The sequence below is a fragment of the Bubalus bubalis genome, chromosome 1, assembly GCF_019923935.1.
Source record: "Bubalus bubalis isolate 160015118507 breed Murrah chromosome 1, NDDB_SH_1, whole genome shotgun sequence".
In the NCBI taxonomy this organism is placed as follows: Eukaryota; Metazoa; Chordata; class Mammalia; order Artiodactyla; family Bovidae; genus Bubalus; species Bubalus bubalis.
In genome coordinates, this window is record NC_059157.1 from 184379490 (window position 1) to 184400330 (window position 20841).

The 20841-nt window shown below is 46.3% G+C and overlaps 1 protein-coding gene across 1 annotated transcript; it reads left to right on the forward strand.

The window, feature by feature from the left end:
• Positions 1-5400: 5400 nt before the first annotated feature.
• GET1 (guided entry of tail-anchored proteins factor 1) lies at positions 5401-20606 on the forward strand. The gene is made up of 5 exons (XM_006054753.4): positions 5401-5590; positions 13587-13752; positions 14763-14830; positions 17877-17991; positions 19710-20606. The coding sequence occupies exons 1-5, from the start codon at positions 5414-5416 to the stop codon at positions 19781-19783; spliced, it is 600 nt and encodes a 199-aa protein (XP_006054815.2). The 5' UTR covers positions 5401-5413; the 3' UTR covers positions 19784-20606.
• The last annotated feature ends 235 nt before the right edge of the window (positions 20607-20841 follow it).

The window sequence follows — 20841 nt, forward strand, 5'->3', positions numbered from 1 at the left end:
CTTTGGAAGGAATGATGCTAAAGCTTAAACTCCAGTACTTTGGCCACCTCATGCGAAGAGTTGACTCATTGGAAAAGACTCTGATGCTGGGAGGGATTGGGGGCAGGAGGAGAAGGGGATGACAGAGGATGAGATGGCTGGATGACATCACTGACTCGATGGACATGAGTCTGAATGAACTCTGGGAGTTGGTGATGGACAGGGAGGCCTGGCGTGCTGCGATTCATGGGGTCGCAAAGAGTCGGACACGACTGAGCGACTGAACTGAACTGAACTGAAGCTATCTCATTTTCACCTTGCAGTTAGTTCAGTGTTGCCTTCTGGGTGTGCCTGTCTTGAGAAGACTTCACAGGTGGGCCGCCCTCAGTCACTGACCCTAAATCACTCAGTTCTGGGCATGTCTCTGGTTCCTGCTGAAGTTCCTCCAAGTATCTGACCAAGATTTGGTCTCTATTAGAAAACTCATTTCTCCAATTGTTGCCGGCCAAAATCTTGGCTTTCTCTACTCACCAAAGCCAAATAAAAAATATGGAGAGAGAGTTTGGAGGAAATAGAAAGGTGGCTTTAATCCTCAGCTGGTGGAGAGGGGAACACAGTAGTTTTATGCCTCAAGAACTGTGCCCCCCGCTCCCCCCCCCCATTTCCATGAGGACTCTTGGTGTCGTCAGTCACTAAGCCGTGTCCAACTCTTTGTGGCCCCATGGACTGCAGCATGGTTGGGTTTCCCTGTCCTTCACTATTTCTTGGAGCTTGCTCAAACTCATGACATTGAGTCAGTGATGTCATCCAACCATCTCATCCTCTGTCATCCCATTCTCTTTCTGCCCTCCATCTTTCCCAGCATCTGGGTCTTCCAATGAGTCATCTCTTCCCATGATGTGACCAAAGTGTTGGAGCTTTAGCTTCAGCATCAGGTCCTTTCAGTGAATATTCAGGGTTGGTTTCCTCTCTGTATGAGGAGTCTAGGGACTGATATAAGATGAAGACTCAAAGCCAGGGGTCGGTGATAAGGAGCAAAAGTATTAGGGCCTCATATTCTTCCTTTTGCAATGTTTCAAAAACAGTCATTGGCTGGCCTCTGGTAGCCTCTGACAGTAGTATCCTGGTAGTTGGATCCATTGTCTTTTGTTTATTGTACTGTGGCCTTCTTTCTGATTTGTAAAAAGAGAAAAGGGGTGGTCTGTGAAGAGAGTGCTGCAAAGGTGAGCACCAGCTACAGGTTGTAATTAGCACAGAGTCAAAGGATAATAGGTGCAAAATGGCTTAGGGGGCAGAACAGAACACTTAGTTACAGACAGGCAGAGTCAGGGGCCAGAAAAGCAAACTTAGTTACAGGCTACCGATTAGGAACAGTTTAAGTAAAAACTAGGAATGTTTAGGTCTGCTCACTGTTCTCAAGAAAGGGAAAGAAAAACGTATTCCTCTTTTTTCCTTTTCACTGCAACAGTCTCAGTAGTGGTTTAACATTAACATAAAAGCCACTGATATAGGGCAGGAATACACAGAAGAACTATACAAAAAAGATCTTCATGACCTAGATAATCACGATGGTGTGATCACTCACCTAGAGCCAGACATCCTGGAATGTGAAGTCAAGTGGGCCTTAGAAAGCATCACTACGAACAAAACTAGTGGAGATGATGGAATTCCAGTTGAGCTATTCCAAATCCTGAAAGATGATGCTGTGAAAGTGCTGCACTCAATATGCCAGCCAATTTGGAAAACTCAGCAGTGGCCACAGGACTGGAAAAGGTCAGTTTTCATTCCAATCCCAAAGAAAGGCAATGCCAAACAATGCTCAAACTACCATACAATTGCACTCATCTCACATGCTAGTAAAGTAATGCTCAAAATTCTCCAAGCCAGGCTTCAGCAATATGTGAACTGTGAACTTCCAGATGTTCAAGCTGGTTTTAGAAAAGGCTGAGGAACCAGAGATCAAATTGCCAACATCTGCTGGATTATGGAAAAAGCAAGTAAGTTCCAGAAAAACATCTATTTCTGCTTTATTGACTATGCCAAAGCCTTTGACTGTGTGGATCACAATAAACTGTGGAAAATTCTGAAAGAGATGGGAATACCAGACCACCTGACCTGCCTCTTGAGAAACCTGTATGCAGGCCAGGAAGCAACAGTTAGAATTGGACATGGAACAACAGACTGGTTCCAAATAGGAAAAGGAGTACATCAAGGCTGTATATTGTCACCCTGCTTATTTAACTTCTATGCAGAGTACATCATGAGAAACGCTGGGCTGGACGAAGCACAAGCTGGAATCAAGATTGCCGGGAGAAATATCAATCACCTCAGATATGCAGATGACACCACCCTTATGGCAGAAAGTGAAGAGGAACTCAAAAGCCTCTTGATGAAAGTGAAAGAGGAGAGTGAAAAAGTTGGCTTAAAGCTCAACATTCAGAAAACGAAGATCATGGCATCTAGTCCCATTACTTCATGGGAAATAGATGGGGAAACAGTGTCAGACTTTATTTTTTTGGACTCCAAAATCACTGCAGATGGTGACTGCAGCCATGAAGTTAAAAGACACTTACTCCTTGGAAGAAAAGTTATGACCAACCTAGATAGCATATTCAAAAGCAGAGACATTACTTTGCCAACAAAGATTCTTCTAGTCAAGGCTATGGTTTTTCCTGTGGTCACGTATGGATGTGAGAGTTGGACTGTGAAGAAAGCTGAGCACTGAAGAATTGATGCTTTTGAACTGTGGTGTTGGAGAAGACTCTTGAGAGTCCCTTGGACTGCAAGGAGATCCAACCAGTCCATTCTGTAGGAGATCAGCCCTAGGATTTCTTTGGAAGGAATGATGCTAAAGCTGAAACTCCAGTACTTTGGCCACCTCATGTGAAGAGCTGACTCATTGGAAAAGACTCTGAGATGGGGAGGGATTGGGGGCAGGAGGAGAAGGGGATGACAGTGGATGAGATGGCTGGATGGCATCACTGACTCGATGGACGTGAGTCTGAGTGAACTCTGGGAGTTGGTGATGGACAGGGAGGCCTGGCATGCTGCAATTCATGGGGTCGCAAAGAGTCGGACACGACTGAGAGACTAAACTGAACTGAACCCCATTCTGTGAAGTGGTATGAAGAGGAATTGTTGTATTATGTCAGAGGTTCCAGTTTTTCTTTTTTTTTTTTGAGGGTCCGGTTTTGAAAAAGAAATGGTTTGGTGAAAGCCCCCAGTGGTGATAGTATCTTCTTCCAGTCTTGCTCTGGACTGAAATCCATTTGTGACATTATCACAATCTTTATTTTCTAAGGGATGGCTGCTTTCTTTTCTTTTTTTTTTTAACTTGAAAGTTGTGTGATGCCTGGATAGTGTTGTCAGCCTTCAACTGTTGGTGTTTTTTGTTGTTCAGTAGCTCAGTCATGTCTCTTTTCGACCCTATGGACTGCAGCATACCAGGCTTCCCTGTCTTTCATCTCCTGGAGCTTGCTCAAACTCATTTCCATTGAGTTGGTGATGCCATCCAACCATCTCATCCTCTGTCATCCCCTTCTGCTCCTGCCATCCATCTTTCCCAGCATCAGGGCATTTTTCCGATGAGTCAGTCTTTGAATCAGGTGGCCAAAGTATTGGAGCTTCAGCCTCAGCATCAGTCCTTAGAATGAATATTCGTGGTTGATTTCCTTTAGGATTGACTGGTTTGATCTCCCTGCTGTCCAAGGGGACTCTAGAGTCTTCTCCAGCACCACAGTTTGAAAGCATCAATTCTTCACCAGTCAGACTTCTTTATGGTCAGACTCTCATGTCATCCATCCTCTATGGTCCATCCTGTATGGTCATCCATGACTACTGAAAAAACCATAGCTTTGAATATAGGGCTCTTTGTCTGCAAAGTGATGTTTCTGCTTTTTGAGAGCTACCCAAATAGAGCAATAGGAGAGAGCTGAGTTACTCGAATTGGGTTGCCTTTGAAGACCAGGTACTGCTGGTCTTTTCTCACCACTGTTGTACTATCCTAGACTGGACACACTCCAGGTTTTTTTTTTTTTTTTTTTTTTTTTAAACCAAATCCTGGGGAGCAGGCAATACTGTCCTCTTCCTCCTGAAAGTGGAGACTGGTTTCCAGGAAATGGACACAGGAGGACCTGACTTCACTTTTCACAAGGTTGTTGCTGCATCCAATTCTTCTAAACTTTTAGTGGGTAGAGGTAGCCAGGGTGCAGCCTTGGCTGGTCTGGCTTCAGGGTAAGGCTATGGAGGAGAAGCAGGCTCCAAGCCTGTGTTTTGGTAAGCTTAGCATCACCTTTCCATGAAAATAATTCACTCTGTCTCTATTGAACAGTCACATCTCATATGTCTTCTTTAACTAGAAATTTGTAGAACCACAGCTCCTCCATTCATTTGGATTGGAAATTAGTTTTCAGACTCCAGCCAGGCAGAAGAGCTAATCATCTTTTGCTTTATCTAGTACACATAAATGGGATTAGCATCCATTTACTGCAAAAGCGTCATCTTCACCTACATGTGGGTTTGTGCGCAGTCGCTTCAGTACTGTCTGACTCTCTGCGACCCCATGGATTGTAGCCTGCCAGGCTCCTCTGTCCATGGGATTCTCCAGGCAAGAATACTGGAGTGGGTTGCCATGTGAGAATGGAACCCTGCGTCTCTTGTCTCCTGCATTGTCAGGCGGGTTCTTTACCACCAGCGCCACCTGGTAAGCCCTTTTTTACAGGTTGAATGTAACCATGGCCTTTTACGATACTACTTATTTTTCAGGTACGCAGTTTTGGACAGGGAGGCCTGGCCTGCTGCGATTCATGGGGTCGCAAAGAGCGACTGAGCGACTGATCCGATCTGATCTAATGGACTTCCCTGGTGGCTCAGACGGTAAAGCGTCTGCCTACAGTGTGGAAGACCTGGGTTCGATCTCTGGATCAGGAAGATCCTCTGGAGAAGGAAATGGCAACTCACTCCAGTACTCTTGCCTGGAAAATCCCATGGACGGAGGAGCGTAGTAGGCTACAGTCCATGGGGGTCGCAAAGAGTCGGACATGACTGAGCGACTTCACTTCACTTAGTTTTGAAATGTAAAGACTACTTACTGAACTCTACTTGCAAAACGTTTTTACGTTTCCTTGCTACTGTAATGACGGTCACTATTTACGGGACTGTGTCTTTAAAAATACAGTTGCTTAGGAATAAAGCTGAGTCAATTTAAAGAAAGTATTAATTACATAATAACACAAGTAGTTTGCTGATAAAACAAAACTAAAGTCACGGTGGAGGCCGAATTTGGAAAATATGTTCCGCAGAGATGAAAGAACCGGAGCAAGAAGGCTACGGAAGCCGGGAATGTAAAGAAATTAGAAGAAAAGATGGCCCCGCCTCCCGAAGCGCGGCTCAGTGCGCAGGCGCGGCGGCGCCCCTCTGCGGGTCGCAGTTCTCAATGCGCACGCGCGGCCGTCGGCGTGGTCCCCATGGAGCTGCTTTAGCGGACCCGGCGACGCCGCTAGCTTCTGAGATGAGCGCTGTCGAGGCCGACCGCTGGGCGTGGCTGCTGGTGCTCAGCTTCGTGTTTGGGTGCAATGTGCTCAGGATCCTCCTCCCGTCCTTCTCCTTTTTCGTAAGTGGCTACCTGGCCCTCCAGGGACCGATGGGGTCGCAGCTTTAGTCCTCGGCCAACCTGCGGTAGACATAGGGGTCTCCAGCTGGCCGCCTGAGGGCCGGATTCGGCCTGCTGAGGCGTCTCGGTTGGGCTGTTCTGTGTTCTAAGATGTTTTTGAGTGTGCTAGCGTTTGGGTACAAAGCTTTACCCCTAAATCTGGGTTTCTGGATTCTCGGTGAGAAAAAACAAAACATAATAACCTGCCCACACTTGGCCACGTTTTCACGTGGCAGCAGCCCTTAAGCCTGGAGTGCCCAGTGCCTTTCTGCCGGCCTCCCCCCTCATTTTTGTTATCCTCTGGTCCCTGGGGGCGGAGAGCAGCCTTCGGGTGCTGAGGGCCAGTGTTCGGCAGCCGGGGCTCGGGGAAATCCCGCCTTGTGTGCAGTGTCTATTGTGCCAGGTCCCAAGGGATGGGTCTCAGGGTGCAGGGGCTCCCATTCGTGGGGCGGGAGGGGTTGGAGACAGCATAGACAGAGAATCTCAGTGCTCTTCGTGTTGTTTCTTGTACCCAGAGGAGCCACGGCCACCTCGGAGCATTTTGCGGGGCGTTTTGCCCAATCATGAGTACAGTTCCTCGTGTTCAGTCGCCAGGACTGCTGTCACTGCCATCCCATCTTCCTATACCTCCAGGAGGAGGTGTCTGGCCCAGAGTCTAGTAGTTGTACTAAGTCATCCAGCTGGTGACTGATGGCTGGAGATTTGATCTTTGGTTTGTGATTCTCCAAGGTCTGCCCTTCTGGAGCGTGAATATGGATGGGGTTGGGTGGCACATTTGATGGGAGGTGTGTGTGGGAGACGTAGGGAGCTGTTCCCCGGGGAAGGGCGCCCTCTGTATGCCTACAGTGGTTCTGAGGAGCTGTCTGACTCAGACCCAGACTTCAAAGGTGGGGAGCACCACGCTGTAGCAGGATCCTGGGAACTCAGTTCTGCTATTCTCTCCAGATATAAATCTGCCCGGCGGTGATGGTCGGGTGTTTAAAGATAGACAAAATTTCTACTTCTTTTTCTTTTATTCTACCCTGGAAAAGACCCTGATGCTGGGAAAGATTGAGGGCTGGAGGAGAAGGGGGCGACAGAGGATAAGATGGTTGGATGGCATCACCGATTCGATGGACATGATTTTGAGCAAGCTCCAAGAGAGAGTGAAGGACAGGGAAACCTGGCATGCTGCAGTCCTTGGGGTCAGAAAGAATCGGTCACGACTGAGCGACTGAACAACAACTCTATTCTAGGACCTTACCACCCAAGTGTGTGCTAGTCTTTTTGTGACCCCATGGACTGTAGCCCACCAAGCTCCTCTGTCCATGGGATTCTCCAGGCAAGAATACTGAAGTGGTGGTAGCCATTTCCTCCTCCAGGGGATTTTCCTGACCCAGGGAACGAACCCGCATCTCTTATGTCGCCTGCTTTGGCAGGTGGGTTCTTTACCACTACCACCACCTTGCCCTGAGGCATGGGGAATTCTGTCTTAATCCCATCCCCCATTTAATCCCATCCCCCATTCAGAATTTTTCCTGATGCTGCCTTGTCTTTAAGATGATGTCCCAAGTACTTAGCATTGCATAAAATACCCTTGAAGAGCAGGCCCTTGCCCACTTTTCTTTCATTTTATTTTTTTAAAAATTGTGGTAAAATATACACAGCATGCAATTGGCCACTGTAACTACTTTGAGGTACATAGTTCAGTGGCATTGAGTCTGTTCACATCGTCGTGCAGCTGTCACCACCATCCATCTCCAGAACAGCTGCAGCTTCCTAAACAGAGACTCTCCCCACTGAACCGGGGGGTTAGCCCCGTGCCGCTTCCCCCAGCGCCTGGCAACCACCAGTTTACTCTCTTGTCTCTCTGAATTTGACTCTTCTGGGCACCTCGTATAAGTGAAATCATATTTTTCTGTCTTATATTTCATGTCCTTTTCCATCTGGCTTATTTCTTCACTTAGCATAATGTCTTTAGGGTTCATCCCTGTTGTAGCCTGTGTTAGGATTTCCTTCTTTTTTAAGGCCAAATAATATTCCATTGTATTTGGAGTAGGAAATGGCAACCCACTCCAGTATCCCTTCATGGAAAGTTCTATGGACAGAGAAGCCTGGTAGGCTATAGTCCATGGGGTCGAAAAGAGTTGGACACGACAGAGTGACTGAGTATGCACTTACGTATATACTGCATTTTGATTTTTACTCATCTTTTGATGGACATTGGGGTTGTTTCCACCTTTTGGCTATTGTGAGTAATGCTGTTGGAACGTTGGTATTATAAGTGTTTATTTGAATCTGCTTTCACTTCTCTTGGGTAAATATCCAGAAGTAGAATTGCTGGATCATACAGTAATTCTATTTTTATTTTTTTTTTGAGAAACTGCCATACTGTTTTCCACAGCAGCCACATCATTTAAATTCTCATCATTTCAATTTCTTCACATTCTCCATCACTTGTTATTTTTAGGTTATTATTTTTTTCTTTTTGGATAATAGCCATCCTAATGGATGCTGAGTGGCTTATCTTCATTTTCCTAATGATCAGTGATGTTGAATACCATCTCATGTGTTTATTGGCTATCAGTATATGGAAAATGTCTATTCTGCTCTGTGGCCTTTTTTCTGGCCATGCCACATGGCTTGTGGGATTTTGGTTCCCTGACTAGGGACTGAATCTGGACCCTCAGCCCTCTCAGTTAGAGGTAGTGAGTTAGATGGTCTAACTGCTGGACCATCAGAATTCCCTGCCGGCCATTTTTCCATGGGGCTTCAGGAGCTGTCCCTGGGAGAAGGGCATCCTCTGCAGGTGCACCTCCAGAGTAAGGGGCTGTGTTTTCACAGTTGAGTCAGACAGGGCTTCCCTCCTAGTTCAGTCAGTAAAGACTCTGCCTGCGGTGCAGGAGACCCGGGTTCAATCCCTGGGTCGGGAAGATCCCCTGGAGAGGGAAATGGCTACCCAGTCCAGTATTCTTGCCTGGAAAATCCCATGGACAGAGGAGCCTGGTGGGGTCCTGCAGTCCATGGGGTTGCGAAGAGTCAGGCATGACTGAGCGACTAACACTTCAGTTCTTCACTCAGATGGTAAAGAATCTGCCTGCAAAGCAGGAGTCTTGGGTTTGATCCGTGGGTCAGGAAGAGCCCCTGGAGAAAGAAATGGCTACCCACTCCGGTATTCTTGCCTGGAGAATTACATGGACAGAGGAGCCTGGCGAGCTACAGTCCATGGGGTCACAAAGAGTTGGACACAACTGAGAGACTTAACACTTACACTAGAAATTTTTTATATAGTCTGGATATTAACTCCTTATTAAATATATGACTTGCAGGTTTTTCTCTCATTTTGTGTGTTGCCTGGCACACCTATAGAATCACCTAGATTCTCCCTACGTATCCCCATCTCTCTCTGCCTCATGTTGGCTGCTGCTGCTTAGTCACTTCAGTTGTGTTCGACTCTGTGCAACCCCATGGACTGTAGCCTGCTAGGCTCCTCTGTCCATGGGATTCTCCAGGCAAGAATACCGGAGAGGATTGCTATGCCCTCCTCCAGGGGATCTTCCCCACCCAGGGATCAAACCTCATCTTAGAACCACATACAGAACTAATCTCAGTTGTTCAAAGAGGCTGTTGGTTTTGTATTCCTCAGTGAATTGTTCCTGGGCTTCCCAGGTGGCTCAGTGGTAAGGAATCCACCTGCAATGCAGGAGATGCGAGTCATTTTTTAAAATTAATTTATTTTTTAATTGAAGGATAATTGCTTTTACAGAATTTTGTTGTTTTCTGTCAAACCTCAACATGAATCAGACATAGGTATATATATCCCCTCCCTTTTGAACCTCTCTTCCATCTCCCTTCCCATCCCACCCCTCTAGGTTGATACAAAGCCCCAGTCTGAGCTTTCTGAGATAAAACAGCAAATTCCCATTGATTATTTTACATATGATAATGTAAGTTTCCATGTTACTCTCTCCATACATCTCACCCTCTCCTCCCCTCTCCCCATGTCCATAAGTCTGTTCTCTATATCTGTTTCTTCATTGCTGTCCTGCAAATAAATTCTTCAGTACCATTTTTCTAGATTCTGTATATATTCATTAGTATACAATATTTCTCTTTCTCTTTCTGACTTACTTCACTCCGTATAATAGGCTCTAGGTTCATCCACCTCATTAGAACTGACTCAAATGCATTCCTTTTTATGTCTGAGTAATAGTCCATGGTGTATATGTACCACAACTTCTTTATCCATTCATCTGTCAATGGACATCTAGGTGGCTTCTATGTTCTAGCTACTGTAAATAGTGCTGCAATGAACAATGGGATACATGTATCTCCTTCAATTTTGGTTTCCTCAGGGTATATGCCTAGGAGTGGGATTGCTGGGTCATATGGTGGTTTTATTCCTAGGTTTTTTTTTTTTTTAATTTTTAAGCTTTACAATATTGTATTAGTTTTGCCAAACATGGAAATGAATCCGCCACAGGTATACCCGTGCTCCCCATCCTGAGCCCTCCTCCCTCCCCATACCCTCCCTCCCTAGTTTTTAAAGGAATCTCCATACAGTCTTCCATAGTGGCTGTATCAATTTACATTCCCACCAACAGTGCAAGAGTGCTCCCTTTTCTCCACACCCTCTGCAGCATTTATTGTTTGTAGACTTTTTGATGATGGCCATTCTGACCCGTGTGAGGTGATATCTCATTGTAGTTTTGACTTGGATCTCTCTAATAATGAGTGATGTTGAGCATCTTTTCATGTGTTTGTTAGCCATCTGTATGTCGTCTTTGGAGAAATGTCTGTTTAAGTCTTTCCCCCACTTTTTATTGGGTTTGTCTTTCAGGAGATGTGAGTTTAATCCCTGAATCAGAAAGGTCCCCTGGAGATGGAAATGGCAACCCACTCCAGTGTTCTTGCCTGGGAAATCCCATAGATAGAGAAGCCTGGCGGGCTACAGTCCATGAAGTCGAAAAAGAGTAGGACACAACTTAGCGACTAAACAAACACAAAAATAACAGCTATAAATAAGACCTGTCATCATCTCCAGCTCCTTCCCCAAGCTTACAGCAAACCTAAGCCCTGCAGCTTCCACATTCTCACAAGAAATTATTGCTGCAGTCTGCACATGCATGAGTCTTGTGCCTTATTAGATGGCTGTTTGTCATTCAGGTGAAAGATACTGGGTTTGTCCTTGGACCTGGGTCATACACTTTTGCTGCATCCTACTGCTGTATAGGCTGTCTAATCTCAAGCCAGTTGTTGTCGTTCAGTCGCTAAGTTGTGTCTGACTGTTTTCAGTCCCATGAACTGCAGCACACCAGGCTTCTCTGTCCTTCACTATCTCCTGGAGTTGGCTCAAACTCATGTCCATTGAGTCGATGATGTCATCCAACCATCTCATCCTGTGTTGCTTCCTTCCCCTGCCCTCAATCTCATCAGTCTTTTCCAGTGAGTTGGCTCTTCACATCAGGTGCCGAAAGTATTGGAGCTTCAGCGTCAGCATCAGTCCTTCCAATGAATATTTAAAGTTGATTTCCTTTAGGATTGCAGTCCAAGGGACTCTCAAGAGTCTTCTCCAACACCACAGTTCAAAAGCATCAATTCTTTGGCGTTCGGTCTTCTTTATGGTCCAGCTCTCACATCCATACATGACTACTGGAAAAGCCATAGCTTGACTATGTGGACCTTTGTCGGCAAACTGATGTCTCTGCTTTTTAATGTGCTTGTCTGGGTTTGTCATAGCTTTCCTTCCAAGGGGCAAGCGTCTTAATTTCATGGCTGCAGTCACCATCTGCAGTGATTTTGGAGCCCAAGAAAATGAAATCTGTCACTGCTTCCTCTTTTCCCCCTTGTTTGTCCTAAAGTGGTGAATCAGTAGGGTAACCGCCACAACAATCAAGATAAAGAATATCTGTGACCTCTGAAAGTCCTTTTCCCCACCCAGCAGTTTCTTGGTTTACAAAGTTTAAGCAGCATCTATGAACTCCTTCCTCTTAAGATGATTCTGTGGTTTTTAGAGCTAGTTGGGCACATTCCTGTGTTCTTCTCTAGGGTGGATCTGGCCGGAGTGTATGTCCTTTAGTTAGAGTGTAGGGCAGTGGTCAGTCCAGGGCAAAGTGGACAAGACGAGCAGAGCGGAGGTCTGGCTACAGGCTCAAGGCCTGCAGGAGGCTTCGCAGTGGTAAACATGGTGTGCTGCGGCGCAGGCGCCCTCTGGCGACCGAAGGGCCTCATTGCTCGGGTGCCGGAAAGCGGCCCTGGTGGGGCGTTGAGGGGAGGGGCGCGTCTGCGCCCCTGGAACTGAAGAGTCACCACACTGTGCCGGGCAGCGGGCATTGGGGCTAGAGGAACAGACTCAGTTATTGTGCACCTGCTATGTACCAGTACACTGAAATGTTTATATATTTTAAAATTTGAAACAAACACAGATGTGCAGAAAAGTTCAATAGAAAGAACTGGTTTTGTTTCCTGAGCCATTTGATAGTAAGTTGTGACCCTGAACACCCTCTTTCTCTTTCCACGAGGCTTTAGGGTATAAACAGCGGCCTCGTCCACAGTCCAAACGTTAGGTACGATCCTCCTGTCCCATTCAGGGTTCTCTGTCCTGACGAGGTCCTTCCGAGCAGAAGGACCTTCGTCAGGGTCGTGTGTAGCGCATACTTGTCAGGCCTCTCTAGTCTGGAAGGAGTCTTGGTCCTTCCCTGACTTGTGTGGCTGACGTTCCCGAGGCTCGCAGGGCAGTGGTGTTGCACGATGGCGTTCTGCGGATGTCTCTGTCCGATGTTGGCGGGTTTGTCACATGAAGGATGCTGTGTTTCATTACATCTCATCAGGTGCTGTGGGCATGGATTTGGGGATGTACACGCATCACTCGGGGCCAATCCCGAGGGATTCTTAGTGCCCTACAAGGTCGCCCGTGGACCTCTCTGTGTGCCCCTGTGAGAGTGGTCGCCTCTCTCTCCCCTGACTCTCTCGGGACCCTCACTCGTCCTGGTCGGTTTGGCACCCCCTGGCAGCCACTGCCATCTGGAGTCTGGGCCATTGGCGTTCCTGGCAGGTGTGTGTGTGTGTGTGTGTGTGTGTGTGTGTTGTGGGGCGGTGCCTGGGAAGGGCGTCAGGGGTGGCGAGAGTGGGTCCCCTCCACTGTCTGGGCGCTAGGAACACCTTGGAGAGGGCGCCTGGGCCAGCTGCTTCCCATGGGGGCCCTGGCTGTGCAGGCATATTCTTTGCAAACATTTATGTCTGTTATTTCCTCTGTCTGTGTGTCTGGAAAGGCACGTGTCTCCAATTTTAATCTACCCCTGCAGGACTCATTCTAGTTCTCCATGGATTTTTATTTCTCACTCCCTTTTCTAACGGTGAGAACACTGCTACTATAATCCTTAGTAGGTTTACTTGACTAGCTCAGTGCTTTGTAAATGGTCCTCGGTCTCCAGCACTGCCCCATCCCTCTCTGGGGCTCTGACACCATGATAGGCTGGGTTCCTTCTTCCTGTCGTGTATGCTTATGTATGCCCCCCTCACCTGCTGGGACTCTGACTCATGCCAGGCAGCTCCTCTGTAGGAGCGCTGTCTTCACCAGCCACCACTTCATCTCTGACACCCAGCACCCACCCCTGCTCTGCCCTAATTGAGGACAGAATTGAATTCTTAAGGGCGGGAAGAGGATGTGGGATCCTTGCCACCTGAGTGCAGCTCTGGGGGTGGAATCAGTTTTCATCCTATAATCACAGTTTTACAGTAAAAACGAAGGCTACGTACATTTGTGCTATAGCAGCTGAAGGAAAGGCATAGTTGACAGGGGACTCGCCTGCAAGGAGTCTTTATCTGTGCAGTGATTGTGGGCAGCGTGCCCAGCACATGCAGCAAAGCCAGGCTGTGGAGGTAAAGGGCAGCTTGCCCAGGGGCAGGAAGCAGCAAGCTGATAGGACGGAGGAGGAGGTGGGGGACAAGGCCCTGACCCCGCTGTTTCCTCCCCCAGATGTCCCGGGTGCTGCAGAAGGACGCAGAGCAGGAGTCCCAGATGCGAGCCGAGATCCAGGGCATGAAGCAGGAGCTCTCCACTGTCAACATGATGGACGAGTTCGCCAGATATGCCAGGCTGGAGAGGAAGATCAACAAGATGACGGATAAACTCAAAACTCATGGTACTGTGCTCAGCTGTAGCCTGGAAAGCTTTGTAAGAGCTGATTCACAGAGAAGCCTTTATATGAAGATGCATAGCATACACCCTTTGAGCTTCAATGTTCTGATGTTGATGGAGAGTTTTAAGTTGTCTGGAAGAGACCTGACAATAATTCTTACTTTCTCCTTAGTTTGCTGGTGAACCTTTGCTTTCTAAACACAGACATCTGGGAATTCCCTGGTGGTCCAGGGTTAGGACTCTGCACTTTGACTGCTGGGGGCCCAGGTTCCATCCCTGGTCCAGAAACTAAGATCACACAAGCCTTGAGGTGTGGCCAAAAAAATTTTTTTTTTAACTCAAAAAACAAAACAAAAAAACCCACACAGAAAGCTTTAACATCCTCTTAGATTTTCTTCATTCTCTGTAGGCTGATATTCTCAAATTCAACACTTTTCTGAGAGAAGCCCAGGAAAATCTTACAGTGAATTTTCAAGGGCTTTTGAGAACACTATAAAAATTGCCCAGGAGTCTCCTTATCTGAGTGTTGACTTCAGGGTGGGGATCAGGTCTTACTCAGCCACTGTTCCTAACTCTCTCATGGGATGGAGAGGAGGTCAGCCTGTGTACCAAGAGTGTGTGTGGCTTGTAAAACACACTGAGGGAGCTTCCACAGGCCTGAGACAAACTAGACTATGGATTAGTGTTCTTTGTGGGCTGGGAAGTCCGGAAAGAAAGTATAGTTCTGTTGGTGAAGTGCGTTGTAAAATGAATCTCTGATTTAGATGAATAGTTTTAAGAGTTTTTAAAATTAAAGCTTCAGGTCTCATAATCTGTTTGTGATTCTATTTTAAATAATGGCATGGTGAGTGATTTTTAAGAAATTCCATTTTATATTTTCTAAGCATGGTGAGCAAATGTTGCATACATAGTTAGAAAATATTTAATGAGAGGAAAAAACATTTCTGTGTTCTTGAATATTTTCTTTATTTTATTTTTTTTTTAAGGACTGATATCATTTGTTTTTCCTTTCAGTGAAAGCACGGACAGCTCAGTTGGCCAAGATAAAATGGGTTATAAGTGTTGCCTTCTACATATTGCAAGTAAGTGTCCTGTTGTGTCATCTGGGGTCATTGAAGTCCTCCAAAACCGTGTGACCCAGAATCCAGGCCTGGGAATTCAGGCTTTCCCACTTTCAGCTGCCGGCTGGTCCTGCTAGTGTGTGACTCTGAACACTGTGAATTTCTAAGTTAGACTTAAAAAAAAGCACCTTTCTTCCTCTTAGTCTCTTTTAGCTTTTCTCTTTGTTGTTGTTCAGTCACTAAGTTGTGTCTGACTCTTTGCAACCCCATGACTGCAGCATGCCAGGCTTCACTGTCCTTTACTATGTTCCAGAGTTTGCTCAGACTCATGTCCATTGAGTCAGTGATGCCATCCACCCGTCTTATCCTCTTCCGTTCTCCTCCTGCCTTCAGTCTTTTCCAGCACCAGGGTCTTTTCTAATGAGTCAGGTCTTCACATCAGGTGACCCAGGTATTGGAGCTTCAGCTTCAGCATCAGTCCTTCTGGTGAATATTCAGGGTTGTTTTCCTTTAATGTTGACTGGTGGTTTGATCTCCTTGCTAGCCAAGGACTCTCAAGAGTCCTCTCCAGCACTACAATTAGAAAACATCAGTTCTTCAGCCCTCCACCTTCCGTATGGTCCAGCTTTCATATCTGTACCTGACTGCTGGGAAACCACAGCTTTCATTATACAGACCTTTGTCAGCAAAGTGATGCCTCTGCTTTTTAGTATGTTGTCTAGGTTTGTCACAGCTTTTCTTTTTAGCAAGCATCTTTTAATTCCGTGGCTGCAGTCACCGTCCACAGTGATTTTGGAGCCCAAGAAAATAAAATCTGCCACTCTTTCCACTTTTTCTGCATGTATTTGCCATGAAGTGATGGGACAAGATGCTATGATCTTAGTTTTTTGAATGTTGAGTTTCAAGCTAGCTTTTTCACTCTCCTCTTTTACCTTCATCAAGAAGCTCTTTAGTTCCTCTTTGCTTTCTGCCATTAGAGTGGTGTCATCTGCATATCTGAGGTTGTTGCTATTTCTCCTGGCTACCCTCTCCAGTATTCTTGCCTGGAGAATTCCATGGACAGGGGAGCCTGGAGGACTACAGTTCATGGTATCTGTAGTCAGACGTGACTGAGCTTTTCTCTTTAAGAATTGTTAAACGTTGGAATTTTTTTAGCACATGAGCTTCTCTGGAGTTCTTCCATGTTGCAGTTTTGGGAGCCTGGGGGGTCAAGTCAGAGAGCATATTATTATTTTTTCATCTTCCTATTTGCTTTTATTTATTTTTTTATTGGCGGATAATTACTTTACAATGTTGTGGTGGTCTCTGCCATACATCTGCAAATCAGTCATAATTATATACACATATCTTCTTCCTTTGGAGCCTGCCTTCTGCCTCCATTCCGCCCCTTAGGTCATCACAGTGCCTTGCTGGGCCCCCTGTGCTGCACAGCAGCTTCTCGCTGGCTATCTGTTTTACACATGATGGTCTATGTGTGTCAGTGCTGCTCTCTCTTTTCCACCCTCTTCTTCCCCTGCTGTGTCCACCAGTCCTTTCTCTGAATCTTTTTTTTTCTTCTCTGTGATAGGTTCATCAGTACTATTTTTCTAGATTCTACATACATGCGTTAATATTTGATATTTATTTTTCTCTTTCTGACTTACTTTGTATAACAGGTTCTGGGTTCATCCACCTCACTACAACTGACTCAACTTTGTTCCTTTTTATGGCTGAATAATATTTCATGGTGTGTATGTACCACAGCTTCTTTATCCATTCACCTGTTGATTGACATCTGAGTTGCTCCCATGTCCTGGCTGTTGTAAATAGTACTGCGGTGAACACTGGAGTATGTGTGTCTTTCTGAATTGTGGTTTCTCCAGGTATACGCCCAGCAGTGGGATTGCTGAGTCATAGGGTAGTTTTATTCTAGTCTCCATACTGTTCTGCATAGTGGCTATACCAGCTTACATTTGCACCAACCGTGCAGTAGGGTTCCTTTTTCTCTGCGTCCTCTCCAGCATTTATTGTCTGTTGCTTCTGTTGTTTAGTCGCCAAATCGTGTTTAGTGCCAAGTCTTTTGTGACCCCATGGACTGGAGCCCACCAGACTCCTCTGTCCATGGAATTTTCCAGGCAAGAACACTGGAGTGGGTAGCCATTTCCTTCTCCAGGGGATCTTCTGACTGAGGGATCAAACTTGCATCTCCTGCCTTGACTGGCAGATTCTTTACCATCTGAGCCACCCAGGGAAACCCTTTTGTTTGTAGTTGATAGCTTATTTAGACATTGTATTTTCTAAGGTGGTCAGTGATGTGGCGGTTGCTTGTCACCCATGTAGATGACGAGTAGCTGTCTATCCCAGTCAGGGGACACCTTATTCTCACCCAAGTCCAGCACCATTGCTTCCCAACTTTCTCATCTGGTGGATTTTCCCTTGTTTCATTTCTCGCCCCTGCTCCTCTCCCTCCACCCTGAGGTTGTGGATGGGCTGCACCGGAGGCTAGAAGCTGCTTTCAATGATCTCCGAGTATCAGTGCTGGGAGCCCTGCCCCCACAGTCCCGGTGGTCTGGGCGTGTGAGGACTTTGATCCTGGGGCAGTCACTTTGCTACAAGAGAGGTTTCACAGGGACAGGAGTTGCGAGAGCCGCGCTCTTAGGTCTGGTCACCTGGGTGGCATCTTCAAGACCATGGAGAGGACGGAAGACAGCTGACAGAACGCTGCTGGGAAAAGAGGGGCCGTTGAACATCACAGAGGGCTGCTGCTGCGCTTGGGTTGAGGATGGGAGGAGCAGCTAGTTTTCTCAAGGGTCCGAGAGACATCACTTTTGTCACAAACGAGGTGTATTTAGCATAAGCTGGCCACTTCGAGGAGTTGCTTAATGGGAAGGGAACACTTACACTTTGGAGACCTTGGATAATGTATCAGCTAATTTAATCGTGTGTGTGGATGATGAGGACTGGATTGGCTGGGAATGAGGTCACTGATTGGGCGAGTTTCCTGTTTGTCTTCCCGTTTCCTTGTTTTCCGTGGTGGTGGGTCGTGTGATGGGCAGGGTGTCTCTGTTCACCAGCCGTGTCTCCGCAGGCCGCCCTGATGGTCTCACTCATCTGGAAGTATTACTCTGTCCCTGTGGCTGTGGTGCCAAGCAAGTGGATAACTCCCCTGGACCGCCTGGTAGCATTTCCTACGAGAGTCGCAGGTGAGAGGGTTCTGGCAAGCGTGGTGGGGGAGTGTGGCTAACGCTGATGTGGGGCGTGTACAGTCAGGTGACCTCCCCCTGCCGCCTGGGGTGAATAGTGCTTGTGTCCTCCCCTCCCACGAGGCTTGCGGCGAAGAAGCCAACACCAGGAGAATTTACTTAACTAGTCCCGCATGACCGAACTGTGAACTGGCAGAGCTATAATTCAGCCCAAGCCTGCCTCTGCAGTCCAAGGCCAATACCATGGTCTGATACCCGTTTTTTGAAACACCACTTCTAATTCCCAGATTCAGTGGCTCCTTTTGAATTCACACTATGCTTAGTCCCTCAGCAGCATCTCCTGCTGTTGGCCATTCTTTCACTTTTGAAAGAATTTTGTTCAGATGTTAAATCAGTCCATGTCATGGGAATTCTCTGGCAGTCCAGTGATTAGGAATCTGTGCTTCCACTGCATGGGGCTCAGGTTCAATCCCTGGCTGGGAAACTAAGATCCTACATGCCACCTGGCATGGCCAGAAAAAGAAAAAATAGTGCATGTGTTTGTAGAATGAGTAGAAATATCAGAAAAAATTTTTTAAAGACTTGGATATCCCTCTTAACATTGTGGTGTATTTTTTCCAGTCTTCTTTGCTATATATTTTTATACAGTAAAAGTTATCTGGCACATATAATTTTTACCCTTCCTATTATTTAAGCCTTTTCCCACATTGGGCTTCCCTAGTGGCTCAGACAGTAAAGAATCTGCCTGCAATGCGGGAGACCTGGGTTCGATCCCTGGGTTGGGAAGATCCCCTGGAGAAGGGAATGGCCACCCACTCCAGTATTCTGGCCTGGAGAATTCCGTGGACTGTATAGTCCATGGGGTCACAAAGGGTTGGACACGACTGAGTGACATTCACTCTCCCATATCATTAAGTTTCTTCACATTAGCAGACTGAAATGCTGCTGGCTATGCTGAGAGGGCAGCTTACGGGGTTTCTTTATGAAGGAACTTGGAGTAGCTGTTCTTCAGTTAGGTGTGTTATCTACTACTTTCCCTGCTAAAGGACGTTTGTTTCTGTCCCGGGTTGTTGCTGTGGAGTGGATGCTGTAGGACACGTGCTGCTCGGCCAGTCTCTGGCTGGGATTTGTGGTCACACTGGCGGTGAATTACTACATCAGCTTAGCCAACCCCCTTCCTTCCCCTCCTCTTCCCCCTTTCTGGATTCAACCAGGAGGGCACGGCCAGTGGTTCTCAGTGGTCCTGAGCCGAGGAGCTAAGAGGCCACCCTTCCAGGCATCTTGTGGCCTGCCGTCCTGTCTCTCAGCATCAGTGGGGCAGGGAAAGCCCGGAGAAACATTGCTCCGTGTTTGTAATGCTTTTGTGAGGAGGGAAAGACAAGTGGTCTGAGAGGGTGGTCCTACAGTCAGTTAATAATAATGTCAGTCAGTCAGTATGTAAATAATAAATAATACAGTCAGTCATAAGTAATGATGCACAGCTCTCAGGCAGGAAAGAGAAATTCAAATCGTTGTTTATTGTTCTGAGTAATTCCTGCAGGTCCGTGAATCGGTAGAAAGCATGATCAGTTTGAACCCACAGAACACAAACTTAGACCTAGCCCAGCATGACTCAGAGAGGACTGGCGTGCTCCGTTTGCCAGAAGTCAAAGGCAGCAGGGGCAGGAAATGTGGGCGGCACTCCTGCATGCTCTCATGTTGAATTTCTTTGTTTTTAGGTGGTGTTGGAATTACCTGTTGGATTTTAGTCTGTAACAAAGTCGTGGCTATTGTGCTTCATCCTTTCAGCTGAAAACGAAGATAAATTCGACTACAGCACTTTCAAGAACAAATTTTCACTTAGGAGGTTGCAAGTCTGACTTATCCTTTTTTTTTAAAGAAACACAAGCCACAGATTAGTTGTTGTTGAACATGTTTGTTCTTGGACTTCATGTTGAGATTCTTAGAAGAATCACGATTTTCTATACTTGTCATGGGCCGTGAAGGTCAGTCTCACACATGTGCACTGGCCACCATGGCACCAGATTTGGGACGAGAAGCGTGTGACATTATGGGCTACACGTTGTTACTTGTGATCGGCACTCGTGACATGTTTTAAAGGTCATCTTGCCAACTGGAAAGTCAGATTTTTCTAGTAACGTAAGTGCTTTAAAGAGTTGGAGCTATTTTTAATCCCGATTACCAAGTAGCTTAATTTTAATACCACTACTAGAATTTGAAAATCTGTGTTTTAATTTCATGCAGTAGTACTGGGAGAGTAACACTAATTGACAGTGCTCTTTTCTTCCTCTGTTTCAAATGTCATTGTTGGGCAAACCTTCAGATACTGTCTACGTATTTGAAGCGAATGTTTCATTGCTGTGCTTTATAAATGTATTCTTGAACCCATAATGCATTGTTTTATGCTTAAACTGTGTGTTTTATAAAGTATTTCCAATGAAGGGTATTTTTTAAAGCATATAATTTTTATGCTCTGTAGAATGGAAGAAAGTTAAAAAACAAGCTAGGACCCCTGATTAAATTACTTTGAGTGACTGCTTGTTTGCCCCATCAAGTACAATTCTGCTACGTATTTTTTAAATCACTTTTTTCTAATTAAAATTTTTGCAAGCGCTTGTGTGACTTCGTTCCTTATGGCCACTTTTTGCTACGACTGATCTGTGGTGGGAGCTTGTACCGATGACTAAGTGGGACTCAGCCCTGTAAAGCCAAATACTAGCGTGAGTTTTTGTTTTGTTTTTAAAGTATTTATTTGAATTGAGGTATAATTGTTTTATGATGCTGTGTTAGTTTCTGCTGTACAACAGCATGAGTCAGCTATATGTAGACATATATCCCCTCCTCCTTGAG

What these genes read in the sequence shown, in the direction of transcription:
- GET1 (XM_006054753.4), top strand. Translation starts at nt 5,414, where the DNA reads ATGCGCACGCGCGGCCGTCGGCGTGGTCCCCATGGAGCTGCTTTAGCG. An exon ending in TCCCGTCCTTCTCCTTTTTC is followed by an intron (nt 5,591 to 13,586) that starts GTAAGTGGCTAC and finishes TTCCTCCCCCAG; the next exon opens with ATGTCCCGGGTGCTGCAGAA. An exon ending in GGATAAACTCAAAACTCATG is followed by an intron (nt 13,753 to 14,762) that starts GTACTGTGCTCA and finishes TTTTCCTTTCAG; the next exon opens with TGAAAGCACGGACAGCTCAG.